The sequence below is a fragment of the Geospiza fortis genome, unplaced genomic scaffold, assembly GCF_000277835.1.
Source record: "Geospiza fortis unplaced genomic scaffold, GeoFor_1.0 scaffold35, whole genome shotgun sequence".
In the NCBI taxonomy this organism is placed as follows: domain Eukaryota; kingdom Metazoa; phylum Chordata; class Aves; order Passeriformes; family Thraupidae; genus Geospiza; species Geospiza fortis.
In genome coordinates this window covers 1,538,028-1,551,818 of record NW_005054453.1, presented here as the reverse complement: position 1 = coordinate 1,551,818, position 13,791 = coordinate 1,538,028, and the positions used below count along the sequence as shown (strand labels likewise).

Here is a 13,791-nt window from a genome sequence, read left to right as displayed (position 1 = left end):
TGTTGTGAATCCTGCCAAATTTTACATGAAGAAAGAGTAAGTGTAATCTGTAAATCAAGGACTGATATCAGCAAACTTAGAGCAAACCCATCTCCTATCACTAGCTCAGCAAGAGAGGCTGGCTTAGGAGACTGGTTTTTTTCCTGGCTCCCAGAGGAGTGGGAATTCACATTATTTGGCTTCTTGGCGCAGGGTTTTAAATCAGAGATCCAAGTTAAAAATTGTTCTAGCTGTACATCTACAATTCTGAAAAAATGTGGTTGGTATCCAGGCACCTTCCCAGACACACTGACATCCGTTTGCTGCTTTGCAAGACAGAGTTTACACACCAAAACAGAACAACTTGATTTATTTAAAATTTACCTCAAAATGCATTGTGTTTAGTTTCTTTTTTTAAAATGAACACTCAAAGCATCAAAATAATACTAATTTTAAAAGAACATTTGTTAGGAAGAAGATCATTTGCATACTGTAAATTGTGGCTGTGAGAGAGAGAAACAACTGATGGTAGATTAGGCACAGTACAAAGGCCAACATGCCAGAAAACAATGCAGCTTTAAGCTCAACTTTTAAATGATCTGGACAAAAAAAAAAAACCAACTGGGCAGGAAAATGAAACCAAACACTTAATTGAGGGCATTTGTATAAAACAAAAGTAAGTTTTCTATCTAGACCTAACTCATTCATGTATTTAAAGAATTCTATCTTCTTCCAAATAACAAAAAATGTTTCTAAACCAAGGCAGATTATTATTTGGAACTGGCATAGTAAAATAAAGGATCACAGTATACAGAGTTTAATATCCTGTACCAGGAAAGAGCAACAAGTGGTGTACAAGGGGATAATTTAGGTACATTATCTAATTTTTAAAAACAGAGATATAAAATATCAATTGCATAGGGATTTAAATATAAGGCCAAGCAGGAGATTAAAGTAAAACAGAGCTCATAAGAAGGGCACTATGGTGTTAAAACATAGTATTTCCATTTGAGTTAATGTCTAATTCAAAATCACAGTATTTTGCTAGTACTACAAAAAGTGAATGTCAAACTGTCCCATTAATCTTGAACTGAAAACTGACATTAGGACTTCTAAACAGTACAAAACTAAAGGTCATTGTCTAAACCTGATCAGTGTATTAGCACAACAGTGCTTGGTACGTACCTGATTTATATACTCTACCTTCTGTAAATAATATAAAGGTTATTTCTTGTTAATAAGTGTGAGATCACAATATTACTGCATGCCATCAGTGGTTTGCAGGCTTACTTGACATTTAATTATTCAGTCTTTGAAAGTGTAAGATCCCACCCTGCAGAATCTTCACTGATTGAACACAGAACACTGTCATTAATAAAATACAACAGAAGTTCCACCACTAACAACTAACATATAAGCCATGATTTTAGGTCTAAAGCCAGTACAGTTCATTATTATTAACTCACAGCTATTTGTTGTTAGGAAGGTAAACCTGTAGACTTCCAAATAATCTTGTATGTATTAAATATAAACAAATATGTAACTAATGGTTGTCTCTTGGCATTTCAAGTAGATTATTCATTTGTGAAAGTATTTCTGCAAAATCAATTTTGAGTTGTTAAAATGAAGTTCAAATATTAATTTCCATTTCTACATGTAGCTTAATTAACCTAAAATTGTGAGAAATAGTAGTGTAAGGAAAAAAGAATTCTCCAGATTAATTAGACATTAAGGTACACTAACTGTGAACACCTGAACCAACATTGTAACTGAAAAAGTGCATAAACACAGTAATACTACAAATGTGTTAACTACAGAACAAAAGGTTTTCTGAAATCTAAGTAATATTATTTTACAGGTTATTTACAGACTGTGATTTTTCCAGACACCACAGAGCCAATCCATGGTCTTAAAGTTCCTTTGATATATTCAAAGTGTGTTTTGGCTTCCAACCTATTTGGTGACGAACTGATTCCCACCCCGGGGAATCAGGTACTGTGCAGCTGAACAACACTGCCATTGTGGTTCTGTGGTTCTTCAAAATTCACTTATTTCCATTCATCAAAGACAAAGCAGTGTTTTCACTTCACACTTTTCGTGGGTGTCTCAGACTCTGTAGACTGTCTGCCATCAGTCCATGCCTCTCGCGTGCTCTTCAGGGCCAGTGTTTTCTGCTGGTCCACCACAACGTAATCAACTCTCTCGTCTGCCACACTGCTGCCTGAGCCACTGTTCTTTTTCTGGGAACAGTGAGAAACAAGTTCAAGTAAATTAACAACAAAAAAGCAAGTAGGTGTCCCAAAAAGACACAGAACAAGCACTGGTTTCTCTGAAAGGATCAACACTGTCTCTCCATTAATCATTTGAGAAATGACCATTAAGAGATCTTACTGAAGGCAATTTTGAACTCCTGATGGCAGAAAAGCAAGAGCTGAACATCTGCTTACCTTACGAGGTGGGGTAGACTTTCCCGAATCTAGGTCCAGATCTAAATATTCCACTTGTTTATCTCCTTTAGGTTTTACCATAGGGCTGCTTCCTCCATCAAGGCTGTTGCTTCCAAACAAATTCTGAAATCATAATATAAACAACCTCAGCTACAAATGTACAAACTAATGTGGTCCACATAATCAAATATGCTTACTATAAACTGCCAAAATGTAAAAACTTAAGGAAACAATTGCAATCACTTAAATAATGGAAATTTCATTGACCCTGTATGGCAAGGGCATACATTCTATGTCAAAAATGGGACAGAGTCAAAACCCAATGGGAGGAAAAAACCCAAAAACCACCCCCCCCAAATTTAAGGTTGCCACCAAACCCATCTGTGCTTTCCACTTAATGTCCCCTTCATATAATGAAATAAGAACAGATCATGTTTTGTTCTTTTTAAATGTAGTTATTATATCTCAAATTTAACATTACTTAAGCACAAACTTTTCTATTTTCCTCAATTTTTGTTAAATGCCTACAATAATTTCTGCTTGACAGCAGTGGCAAATCTAAAAATGAAACGTTTACATTTCATTCAAAAGTCATCATGATTAAGGTGAAAATCAAAGAGTATTGTTCAATTGACAAGATTAAAATATTAGAACTTTGGAAAATATGTGTAGGGCTGCCTGAACTGAAGTTGCATTGTATATACCTAAATTTCAATTAGCCCAGACTTTTACAACCTCACCTCCTCTGTCCTCTCCCAGCCTGATCCCTCCCTCTTAACAGGTGTTATAGGAACAGTACAATAGAAGGACTCTTCTCTAAAAGATAAAGAAAAAACAGGAAGACAGAGGGCAGCAGTCAGCAAAAAATGAAGAAGAAGGCAGAAGGAAAGACAGAAGGGTTAGGCTGAGAGCAACTTGAAAGAAAAAGCAGAATATTGCTGATTTTCTTAACTAAAATGTAAGTATGACATCAAAGAAGATGCTTCAAAGCTGATGGCAGAAAAATATTAAGAAATACAGATTCCTTGCTAAGATTAAAAATTCTCAAAAAGTAAAATTTTAAAACAAAGGCCATGAGATATGCAGAAATGTTCTGGTTCTTTAGGAAGTAAAATATTTTATGGGCTAAAGCCAAATGGGCTGGGCTTTTTAAATTGAAGTAATCCATTATATCTCTACTGTCCAGCTCATTTAACATTAAGTGATAACAAGGACAAACACAAACAACTAATGTGAAGTTCATTTTCATTGCTCAAATTCTCAGAACAAATTTCTGTGTATTAAAGATACAAAAATCAGATTCTGTATCAATGTTTCCAGGATAAACTTAAAAAGCTGTTAATCATTAAACAAAAAATAATCTGTTATTTCAAACAAACTAAGCAGGCAGAACATCTGCATTAGGAAACAGAAATTTTAAATACACGCAAATGAAACAGAAAGAAAATCTGTTGAATAACCTTTAAAAAGGACTGGTGCAAACAAACAGAATATATTAATGAGCTGGAGCATTAATTGTATCATCTTGGTATGGAAGTTAAGCCCCTGGAACAGCCTTAAGAATCAACAGGAACACCCGGGTTGAACTGTGATTCTGTGCAGGGAGAACTGTGGGCACGGGTGGGGCTAATCTCTGGTATAATATGGGATGTTTCTTGCACATGTGAAACAGGACATCACCCATTACTTACCAATGGCCCTTGCAAGAGAGGAGCTAAGAATTAACATCAGCAGGTCGCCCAAGCTTGGCGCTTTTTCCCTGGGAAGCACAAGGCACAGCTTGGGGCCCTCCACAGGCTCTGGAGCCTGCACCCCACCAGCTCCCACAGGGAATGGCATGAGGGGGACCTGGGATGCAGCACCCAGAGGTGGAAGTGGTGAGCTGGGGGGCAGGGACACTGGAGGAGGCTGGGAGGGAATCCAGAGCAGCAGGGGACAGGAAAGTGAACAGCATTGGAAGAGGAGAGCCCAAGGGCAGTGAGATGGGCCGGCACATGCCATATAAGAAGGCAGACACACAAACAGAACAAAAAAGGTGCTAGACAGGCCCTCCCCAAAGAAGGTCATACATAAATGATTTCAAGATGAAAAATACTGCTGTATCCCCTACTAAGAACCCAAACATATGAGTACATTGAACTGACTGGATAGGACTTGGAACAGCTCGGTCTAGTAGACTGTCCCTGACCATGGCATGGGAGGTTGGAACGAGATGGTCTTTAAGGTCCCTTTAAATCCAAACCATTCCATGATTCTAGACTAGACAAAAAGCTGAGCTCAAGATACAGGTTGTCTTCAGAGCTTTATGCATATTCTAAACTATATTTCAGTTTAGGCCTAGGTCTACTGCTATTGTCTTCCTTAAAACTACTGCTACTGAGTCTTTTTCTCTCTCTCCTTTCCCTCACCAAAGAAAACCCACAGTGTGCATCATTAACTTTTCCTAACTAACTGCACTCCATGCTGAGGATTTGAAGCTTCATTATCTGAGAAAATTCCCCCCAAAGGGGAAAAAATGTAGACATTTATTACACAAAGACTCCTTCTGTCTTCTCCTTTGAAAGACGCCTAATAAAATACACATGGTTCAATTTTCATAGAATGTATACCACAAGTATCAATTGTTTTTTCCCCTGTTCCTTCTACATTTCCTGGAAGATGTCCTTTTAATGCAGTTTTTTTAGGCATGTCTCAGAGGTCCTAGGACAGTTTATTTCCCTTCATGTCATAATACAGGACTCGCGCATAGCCCAAGGATAAACAATTGCAAAGAGGGGACAAATTCTAGAAAAGAGGTAGAAAAAAAGTCATGTTGTATACTGCTTTATATAATAGACATGTATATCAACCATTTTCTTTATGCTCTAAACTTCTTCAGTGAAATCCTACCAAAATTACAGCTTTGCTATGGAGATTTTTTAATCATTCTGTTGATCCAGAAATACAAAGGGACTGATGTTGAGTGAAGGATCTGTGTTTGTATGATTTAAAAGTAAGGACTGCACAGGAAGAGAGTAGTTAAGATGTAGATTTTACATACTGGGTCTTCAGAGGACTGATTTGGGTTCATGGATACATAATTCTCTTCACTGTCGTGCGAGTCACTGCTGGAAGTTGTGCTATGAACTGAATCCGGTCTGGGAGACACGGGAAACCTGGAGGAGCTAATTACCAGGAATTATTTTACAAACAATACATCTGCAATATCTTAAACCTCCTGGTAAACAACAAAAATAAGCATATTAGAGCTGAAATTTTCATTCAAGTTTACCAGAGTGTCACATTTTTTGTTTATACATAGTCCCTGATATTAATACCACAAAACAAAATTTCACACAGACACACTTTATTTCAATGCACAGATACACACACAGACTCACACTCTTCCAAGGGAAACTTCAAGCTACAAACAAGCTAAAAATATGATACAGATGTACACACATTTATTAACCCTCTAGTCACCAAAATGATTAATCTGAATGAGGAAAAGCCTAGAAACTTACTCTCGTGCAAAGCTTCTGGTGATAGGAGATCTAACTGGAGCTTGTAATTCTTCCCATTCAGGCAGAGGTTTTATTTCTAGTGGAGCTGGTTTTGCTATGTAGGAAACAGACAACTGTAAAGCACAGAACTTTCCTAAACAAACTTAAATTTAATAGCTTTTCACAGACTAAATACAGAAAAAACCTTTATCTTTCAAATAGTAAATACTAGTAAAGGGAGACACTTCCATTTTCAGAAAGACATGACAGATTAACTTACATTTTTAATCTTTTCAGGTAATGAGAGGAAACATCAATTAAAAAATTAAAATATAAAATAAAAAAAACCACTGCAACTTCATAATTTTGCAGCATATACTTGTAGGCAGTAATTCTGTTTTGAAAAGAGATTTTGAAAGTGGCAGCATCATGTTCTGTCCTCATTCTGTCTTGATGACTTGTTGAGCTGGCAAGCCCAGGGCAGGGCTGATGGGCTGTTTCAGCAAAACCAACTCTGGGGACTTTTCTTGGCTCAGAGCCAGCTGTTAATATGCAAACTCTGCCCTCACTGTGTACATGTGCCCTTACTGGTGAGGTTTCATAGCTCCATGAGTGGGCAGAACCTGCAGCTAAAACTAAGTCTGCAAAAGTGAGAAATGAACCAACAGCAGGAGGAGCCTGGCTCGCTTCACAGATCATCCACAGTCAAGCAGAGCAATGTGCCACTCATGACAGCTTTTGCCACTCATGACAGATAACACTGTTCTCTAAAAAATTGCCATTTTTAAATTTCATTTTCAGAACAGAACCATGAGTAGGCTATTAGCAAGAAACACATTATCCCTCCCTCCAGCTTATATGTCTCACACCTCCTAAACATTAGCAAAAAAGAGAAGTATGAAAAGGTTTGTGGAAAAAAAAATATCACAGAGTCAAACTGCTGTCAACTTTATCCTCCCTAAAACTGTTTTTAGAAAACAAAATGCAATGTCATCATAAAAACTGCCCTTTCTGTCCTTGTGCCCCCTCCCACCATTTGTTTTCTGCCTCTCGGCAGGTTCACTAAGACCAAGTGTCAGGCATGTAGGAACAGAACTGAACATGACACAGGCAAGATGATACTAAAGTACAACTGACATAAAAAATTATCAGCTTGGCTCAAGTTTTCTGTAAAGGTCTGAGACTACCTGGCAGGAATAAACAGTGGGCAAGGTGCTGCTGCAGCAGACAGAGCCAGGATTTCGTCCAAAGCCCACCAAGAACAGCAGAAGTATTTCATCCTGTTGCAATGGACTTCAAAACCCAAAGGTAATCAGTGATACTTCTCTGAGATTTTTAATGTTGTTCATTATTTTCTCTACTTCTTGTGACTATGTTAGGCACCAACTCAGCATCTTCAATAAAGCCCATCAAATTAATTACAATCCTCTTTAAGGTACATAAATAGATGTCTGTACTAGTGTATGATCAGAAGATCAATATTTTGCTTCATTTCAAGACCTAAGTGAACTGTGATTCCAGGTTACTGCCTAACAAAAGTTTCAAGTAACTTACAAGTTACTATGTACAATTTACAAGTTGTGATATATTTGCTTCTAAATAAACAGGCAAAATATAAACAGCCACAACTTAAGAGATCAGAACATTCATGTTAACATCAAAGAAAAATCTCCATGCACTATTCAAGCCAGAAAATCTTTAATTCCTTATACAGAAAACTGGTTGCTTGGCATGGAAAATGCATCCATAACCTTAGACTATAGCAGAATAGAATATGCCAGAGTTATTCTAAAATAACAATTTTTAACATTTTTGCTTCACTTATTTTTATAAAACTCCATATACATACAGTGCTAAAGTACATACCCTTTCTTCTTGTAGCAAAGTCACCTATGGTTTGTGAATCAGTTCGCTCTAAACCATGTGGTTTAGGTCTTAAAATTTTAGGACTTTGACCTAATTGGCAAAAAGAAGACTCTCTTAATAATATTCTATTTGCAAGTGGAAAACTGGAATTTTATAAATAAACATCACAATCCCCTGCAGAAAAGTTAATCCCACAAGCATAAGCAAGCTGCTGAAGGAGATTTTACACTCTAGCTGGGAATCACACTAAGGGTTTAAACACCAAACCAGAAACAAAGAGAAGACTGCATGCAAGTAATAAATATATTGGAGGCAAATGTAGAAGCTGTACAAAAAGGCTAAAAAGTGCATCAACAAATATTGCAACTGATCATTACTACTAACTGGTTTGATTAAAAAAAATAAAAGTACATACTTGAGGTATATTTAGTATCAAAAGAGAACAGTCATGTTTCAGATACAAGTTGAAGTACCCTCAGAGAAATTAAATCCTCCTTAGTCACAAAATTTCTTTGAAATAATGACTCTTGGGAGTCTCCACTCCTGTGGTACTCTTGGGAGGTCTTCCACCCGATGTGTATCTCCCACTTGAGATGCCCCAAGAATCTTTTTTTACCAGTGTATTTCTTAAACTTGTTCCCCAGAGGTCTCCATCTGTCTGTACCAAACCCCACCACCCCGACCCTGCAGACACACTGGGATTTTCTTCCCAAGTTTCCAGCCTGCATACAGCGCCCCCACCGAGGCACAACCCAACCCCCACCAGAAATGACCCTGTCATGAAAATACTAATCATCTCCCTGCAGAGAGTAACACAAATCACCTCCCAAAACAAGGATTTTCTTTAGCCAACTTGGCTGAACTCTGCAAGTGTTCCAGGTCATGCCATCTATTTAAAAAAAACACAATCAATAATGTGTAATAGCCCTAAGCTTTCATTAAAGTCTATCAGACAAAGTATAACATTAATATTTATAAATAATAATATGATACTAATAATATATAATAATATAATAATATATAAAAATATATTATATTTAGATATTTAATATTAAAAAAGGCAAGTGCCTTCAAGTGGTACACCAAGAAGCCATATGAATAAACCAAATGAAAAGTTTAAGTCTGGTTATGTTAGCAAGCTGCCCTACAGCACAAAATGGAAAAGGACTGGTACAGACTAAGGTGTGGTACTCCCAGCAATGGGTGAGAATGCTTCACAAAGAATAAACTTGGCAACAAACACCAGAAGTTTGCAAATCACTACCCCAAGGGTTTTGCATATGATGCGCTCTATTGGTGTTATCACTGAAGTATTGGGAATAATCAAGTAACAAGAAAGGTAAATACAGGTTTTGTACTGTATCTTAACTTCTACACGGTGCTTCTGAGAGACCATGCAGGTAAGATAAAATTTAGTTATACATTAGTAGTGCTGCATAGCAACTTCCTTAAAAAGAAAAGGACATGAAGTAATTTTTACACAAACAGTTCTTTTCCAATTTCAAAATCAGATGCTCCCTTAAATGGCTCAATGTGCTGATGAAACGGGTGAACAGTTGGGCAATGCTGACCAAAGACACAGACTGTGAAGCAGAACATGAACAATTCCTGACTAGAGCCAAGTCAAAAGCATGAGCAAACATGCTGATGTACTCAATTCTGAGCTGATCCAATATTCTTAAATCCTTGCCTATAACTCTCTGATAAAAGCCTGCCTATTTAAAAAGACCAGGATCTTCAAACTGATGGAACAATTTAAGAAGTTCAAATCCAAACACTTTTTGATGTGATCATAATAATTTTGTATTTCAGTTTTATAATCTGCTGATCATAATAATTTTGTATTTCACAGTTTTATAATCTGATTTAAAAGAAATCTGGCCCAATACAACTCAAGTTAATCTGCACTGACATAGAAGCACAGATTGTAAGCACAGTGAGAAAACTAGCAGAGGTAACAGAGTTAATTAAATTATTTAAGCAGTGCGCACTTAATAACCTCTGCTCTTATAACCAAACAGACTAAAGTGCCTGAAACCCATAATACAGAGAATAAGCTCAAGGAACTCAAGGCTGTAACTCATTATTTCTCCTTGTGTTAATTATACTACATGGTCTAGCACAGCCAACCTTTCTGAACTGGGATTAGCCCCGTTTGTAAAACATGGCTATTATGTAACTGCCTGATTCCCACTTAATTTAGCACTTCTACCAACCACTCAGATTTCCAGAAGAGCTATATAAATAAGTACAGGTCCCTTTAATACTTCTACATCAGAAAAGAACATAAGAAACTCACTGAGCTTTCATCTCTTGCTGCTGGAAGACTGTTCAATCTCAATAAATTTGGTGGCAAACCAGCTTGCTGCTACCAACCAGCCAGGATAATGCAATTCTTCACATTTAATGTGTCATAGAGAATTAAAATATTTGTGCAGAGTGTTTTCTTTTTCCTCCCTACAAAACAAAAAACCCAAAGGCCTAAACTCTGTTGAGGAGCTTATACTGTGCAACAGGAAAGACCTGACACCAGGGAAAGGAAAAGAGGAAGGGGAGATCAAAATCACAAATCTGAGGTTACCTATTTGTGTAACTCCAGAATTCTTTCACCCTGTTTTTGCTCATTTAAGAAGATAAAGTGACATGAGCCAGGGCACTGAAAGCCCTTCATAGTATCCTATACTGCTTTCAAACAACAATTTTCCCCAGGAGCACATCCCTGTATCTTTGAAAAGCAACAAACTGATTAAAATATGGAGGGGAAACTGCGTCCCCCCTATACAGCAGGCTGGTCTCCCACATCTGTTCTATCTACAAATACTCACTAAAGTGTCACAGGGCTGTTCTTCAAATCAGTGTAGTGACAGTAGGGCTCTATGGAGACTCTGGCTCCATACAGCATTCAAACACCAGCAATACTGAGGAACACATTTCCTGTGGTTCCCACAGGCCCAGATTTACCTCATCTCAGGAAAGATAATATTTTAATTTACACACTTATTCTGCGAAAGATAAATCTGGGTAAAGGAAAAAAGTTTCATTTATGCAATTTAATTTTTTTTCAAACTGAAAAGGAAATAAATGTTGCAACACCACTGGATGCAAACCTACACGGGTGAAAAAACCCAAAAAACAAATAAATTATGTAAAGTGAAACCAACCAAACAAGAAGTAAAAATTAGATGTTGTTACTGTTCTATCAAGTCACCACCTGTGAAATGCAAAATGCTACAGCCAGGAGAGAGAAGCTCAGCTTCTGCATGTCCTATCAGGCTGTAGAAGGGCACTCTGAGCTGAAAAATCATTAATGAAGTCTAATTTTCTAACAAATGGCTGCTTGTACCAAGTGCCAGGCACAGCAGATGATTATGGCTGTGCCACTGGAGCACACTCAGATGCATGAATTCTGCTCCTGGTATTTGAGGCATGTCAATGTTGCTGTTGTCTGTGAAGTCACCAGGAGAAGAGTCCATTTGACATGTTTGAGTTCATTTCAAAAAATGGTTTAAACTGAAAAATCCTTTTTGGTTTTTGCATTGGGTCTTGTTGTTTTCCATAGAACACTTGGAATATAATACTGAGGCAGGAGGAAGTTGCTCCACTGCAGTAAACTCCTGCATCAGTGTAGGTGGTCCTAATGGTTTTGTTTTTGAGGACATAATGCTGAAGAGATTAATCTGTTCTCAGACTATTGCCTTGAAACACCAGAACTAAACATGATTTCTGTTAAGGACACTTCTTTCCTGACTGGATGCTTGCTCCATGGCTTGCTGGCAAGGGATTTCATGTCTGGAAATCGCAAACATCCTTACAAAAGAGGCCAACACTTCTATTTAAATACTAGCTATTTAGGGCTTAAAATTTTTAGGTAAATATACTAATGTAACATAAAATTTGAGAAATGCATTATCTGTTTCCTGGACAACAGGATTAATCCTTATGAGACTAGGAGATCATATGTAGGAATGCTAGACCAGTGCTGTGCTTGGGATAGGAGGGGGAGAGCAAAAGGAGAAATCAGCCACATAAAAGCACTGCATCCACACAAAAGTACTTTCAGAGAGAAATAACTAACAACAGTTCCTTGTTTTCATCAACAAAATACATATCATGACCCCTTTCCTTTGTAATTAGATGAAACTGAAATTTGCACTGAGGTCCAAGAATTCCCGTACTTAGAATCACTGTAGGTTTTTCCTCAAAAAAAAAAAAAGGCTGAAATTCACTGTCTTATTCCCAAAGAGTTTATTATTTGGTTTTCAATTCTGCACAGTAAACTCCTGCTTTTCTTCTCTTCCTCACCCAAGAGAACCCTGATTCCCAAGTACATGGTCTTCAACACAGAGCTCTACAAATATCCTGAATTTGCTTTTTCATCTCTGTTTTTGTAAGACTGTCTCCTGCCAAGGTACTTGTAATTAGAAACATGTATTTAGTTATAGAACATTCCAATACATTTCCATACTAGTATCCACCAACAAATAGGAACATCAATAATGTGCTTTGTGCTGGTTGGGGATAAGATATGGATGCTGATAACTATGGTCTCTTTAGGACAATAAAAACAAATTGAAATCAACTTATTCTTCAATGTTATGAAATATAAAAAGCAGTCACATAAAGAGTTGCTCTTCAGTCTTCTCAGACATCTTTATCCCCTCAAAACAACTTTTTACAGTGAACTGGTAATTTGAATGCTACAGAAATTAAGAATGAATTGGAAAAAATAAGTCCAACTGGATCTGACAGCTAATGTTCACAGTTATTTCTAAAATATTTGGCAAATGCTATAAAACTACTCAAAGAATGGCAAACGCCATAAAATTACTCAGTGAATACCAAAGCTATTAATCATCAAGATACTATTTGACTACTCTAATTTGTGAGTAACTCTACATGCCTGTATTTTATAAGCCCCCAAAGCACGATGAACTAAGAACATTCAATAACAAAGACAGTTTTAAAACCTAAGTACAGTGTTCTGGAGCGTTTATTGATTAGCAGTTTAATGGTGTACTAAGATTTGCGAAGTCCAAAAGACTTCAAAAACAAAACACAGAAAAAAAAACCCCTAAATTTAAATTATTCAGCGGAAAACTAAAGATTAACATTAAACCTATTACAAAGTAATGGAATAGCATGACAATATGTGCATTAAAAACTGTGTTTTCTTGAAAAAAGTGATAAGGGCACAGCAAAGAAGAGAAAAATTTTATGAAGATAATTAAAAATAGGGCATTATTACCCATGTTCTCTTGTTCCTGCTCTACCTCATATCTTTGGAGTTTAAAATTACCTAAAAAAAAAATCCCTAGCCCTAATCCCTAAACTTAATCATCCCCAGCACTAGTATCAGAGTAAGTACTGCAGTTTATCTTTAGAAAACTGGCATGTTTAATTTTTTTTACAACCATTGTGTCCAGCAAATCGCAATCCTCTGCAGCTGTGACACAGCCATCCAAATGAAATCATTATTGAAATTATTTGTTCTTTCAAAGTTTTAAAAGACATATCACAGCTGCAAGTTAAGGACTGGTACATCACAGCAAGGAGTTATTTAAAGCCATTAAGTGAAAAACTAGACTTGTACAAGTAATTTAGTACAGGCACGGAGGAAGTATAATTTTTAGCTAAATGGGAACTTGTGGAAGACCAAAGAAGAAAAAAAAATCAATAAATTTGTATTCCACTTGCTTTACGAACTCTGAGGAAGCACCAAAACATCCCCCAAAAGCTTAATTTTTTAAAATTCCTAAATAGAATGAACAAGGGGTGTATTATATCTCCAAGAGAGAATAGAAGATAAAATGCATGGATTTCTCAAAAGCAAAATGAACAATACTTCTGTTCAGAAAAGTCATCACAAAAGTCACAGTTTCTTTTTCAACAGCTCTTTAGTTCAGTTCTTGCTGCAGACAGAAATCACCATTCTCATATTTTCAATGCCTACTCGTTCTAAATCCTCAGAACATAACTGAACCTTTATTAAAGAACAAGCAAGACAACGATGATAGTGT

General features: G+C 36.8%; 1 protein-coding gene across 1 annotated transcript in view; it reads right to left on the bottom strand.

The window, feature by feature from the left end:
* Positions 1-332: 332 nt before the first annotated feature.
* GAB1 (GRB2 associated binding protein 1) overlaps positions 333-13,791 on the bottom strand; it is a 135,306-nt gene continuing 121,847 nt past the window's right edge. The window contains exons 8-12 of the mRNA XM_031062602.1: positions 7,775-7,864; positions 5,930-6,023; positions 5,467-5,590; positions 2,427-2,549; positions 333-2,219 (exon numbers count right to left, since the gene is read on the bottom strand). Of these exons, the coding sequence (XP_030918462.1) occupies positions 2,061-2,219; positions 2,427-2,549; positions 5,467-5,590; positions 5,930-6,023; positions 7,775-7,864 (590 nt within the window). The 3' untranslated portion in view covers positions 333-2,060. The remainder of the gene's footprint in view (positions 2,220-2,426; positions 2,550-5,466; positions 5,591-5,929; positions 6,024-7,774; positions 7,865-13,791) is intronic.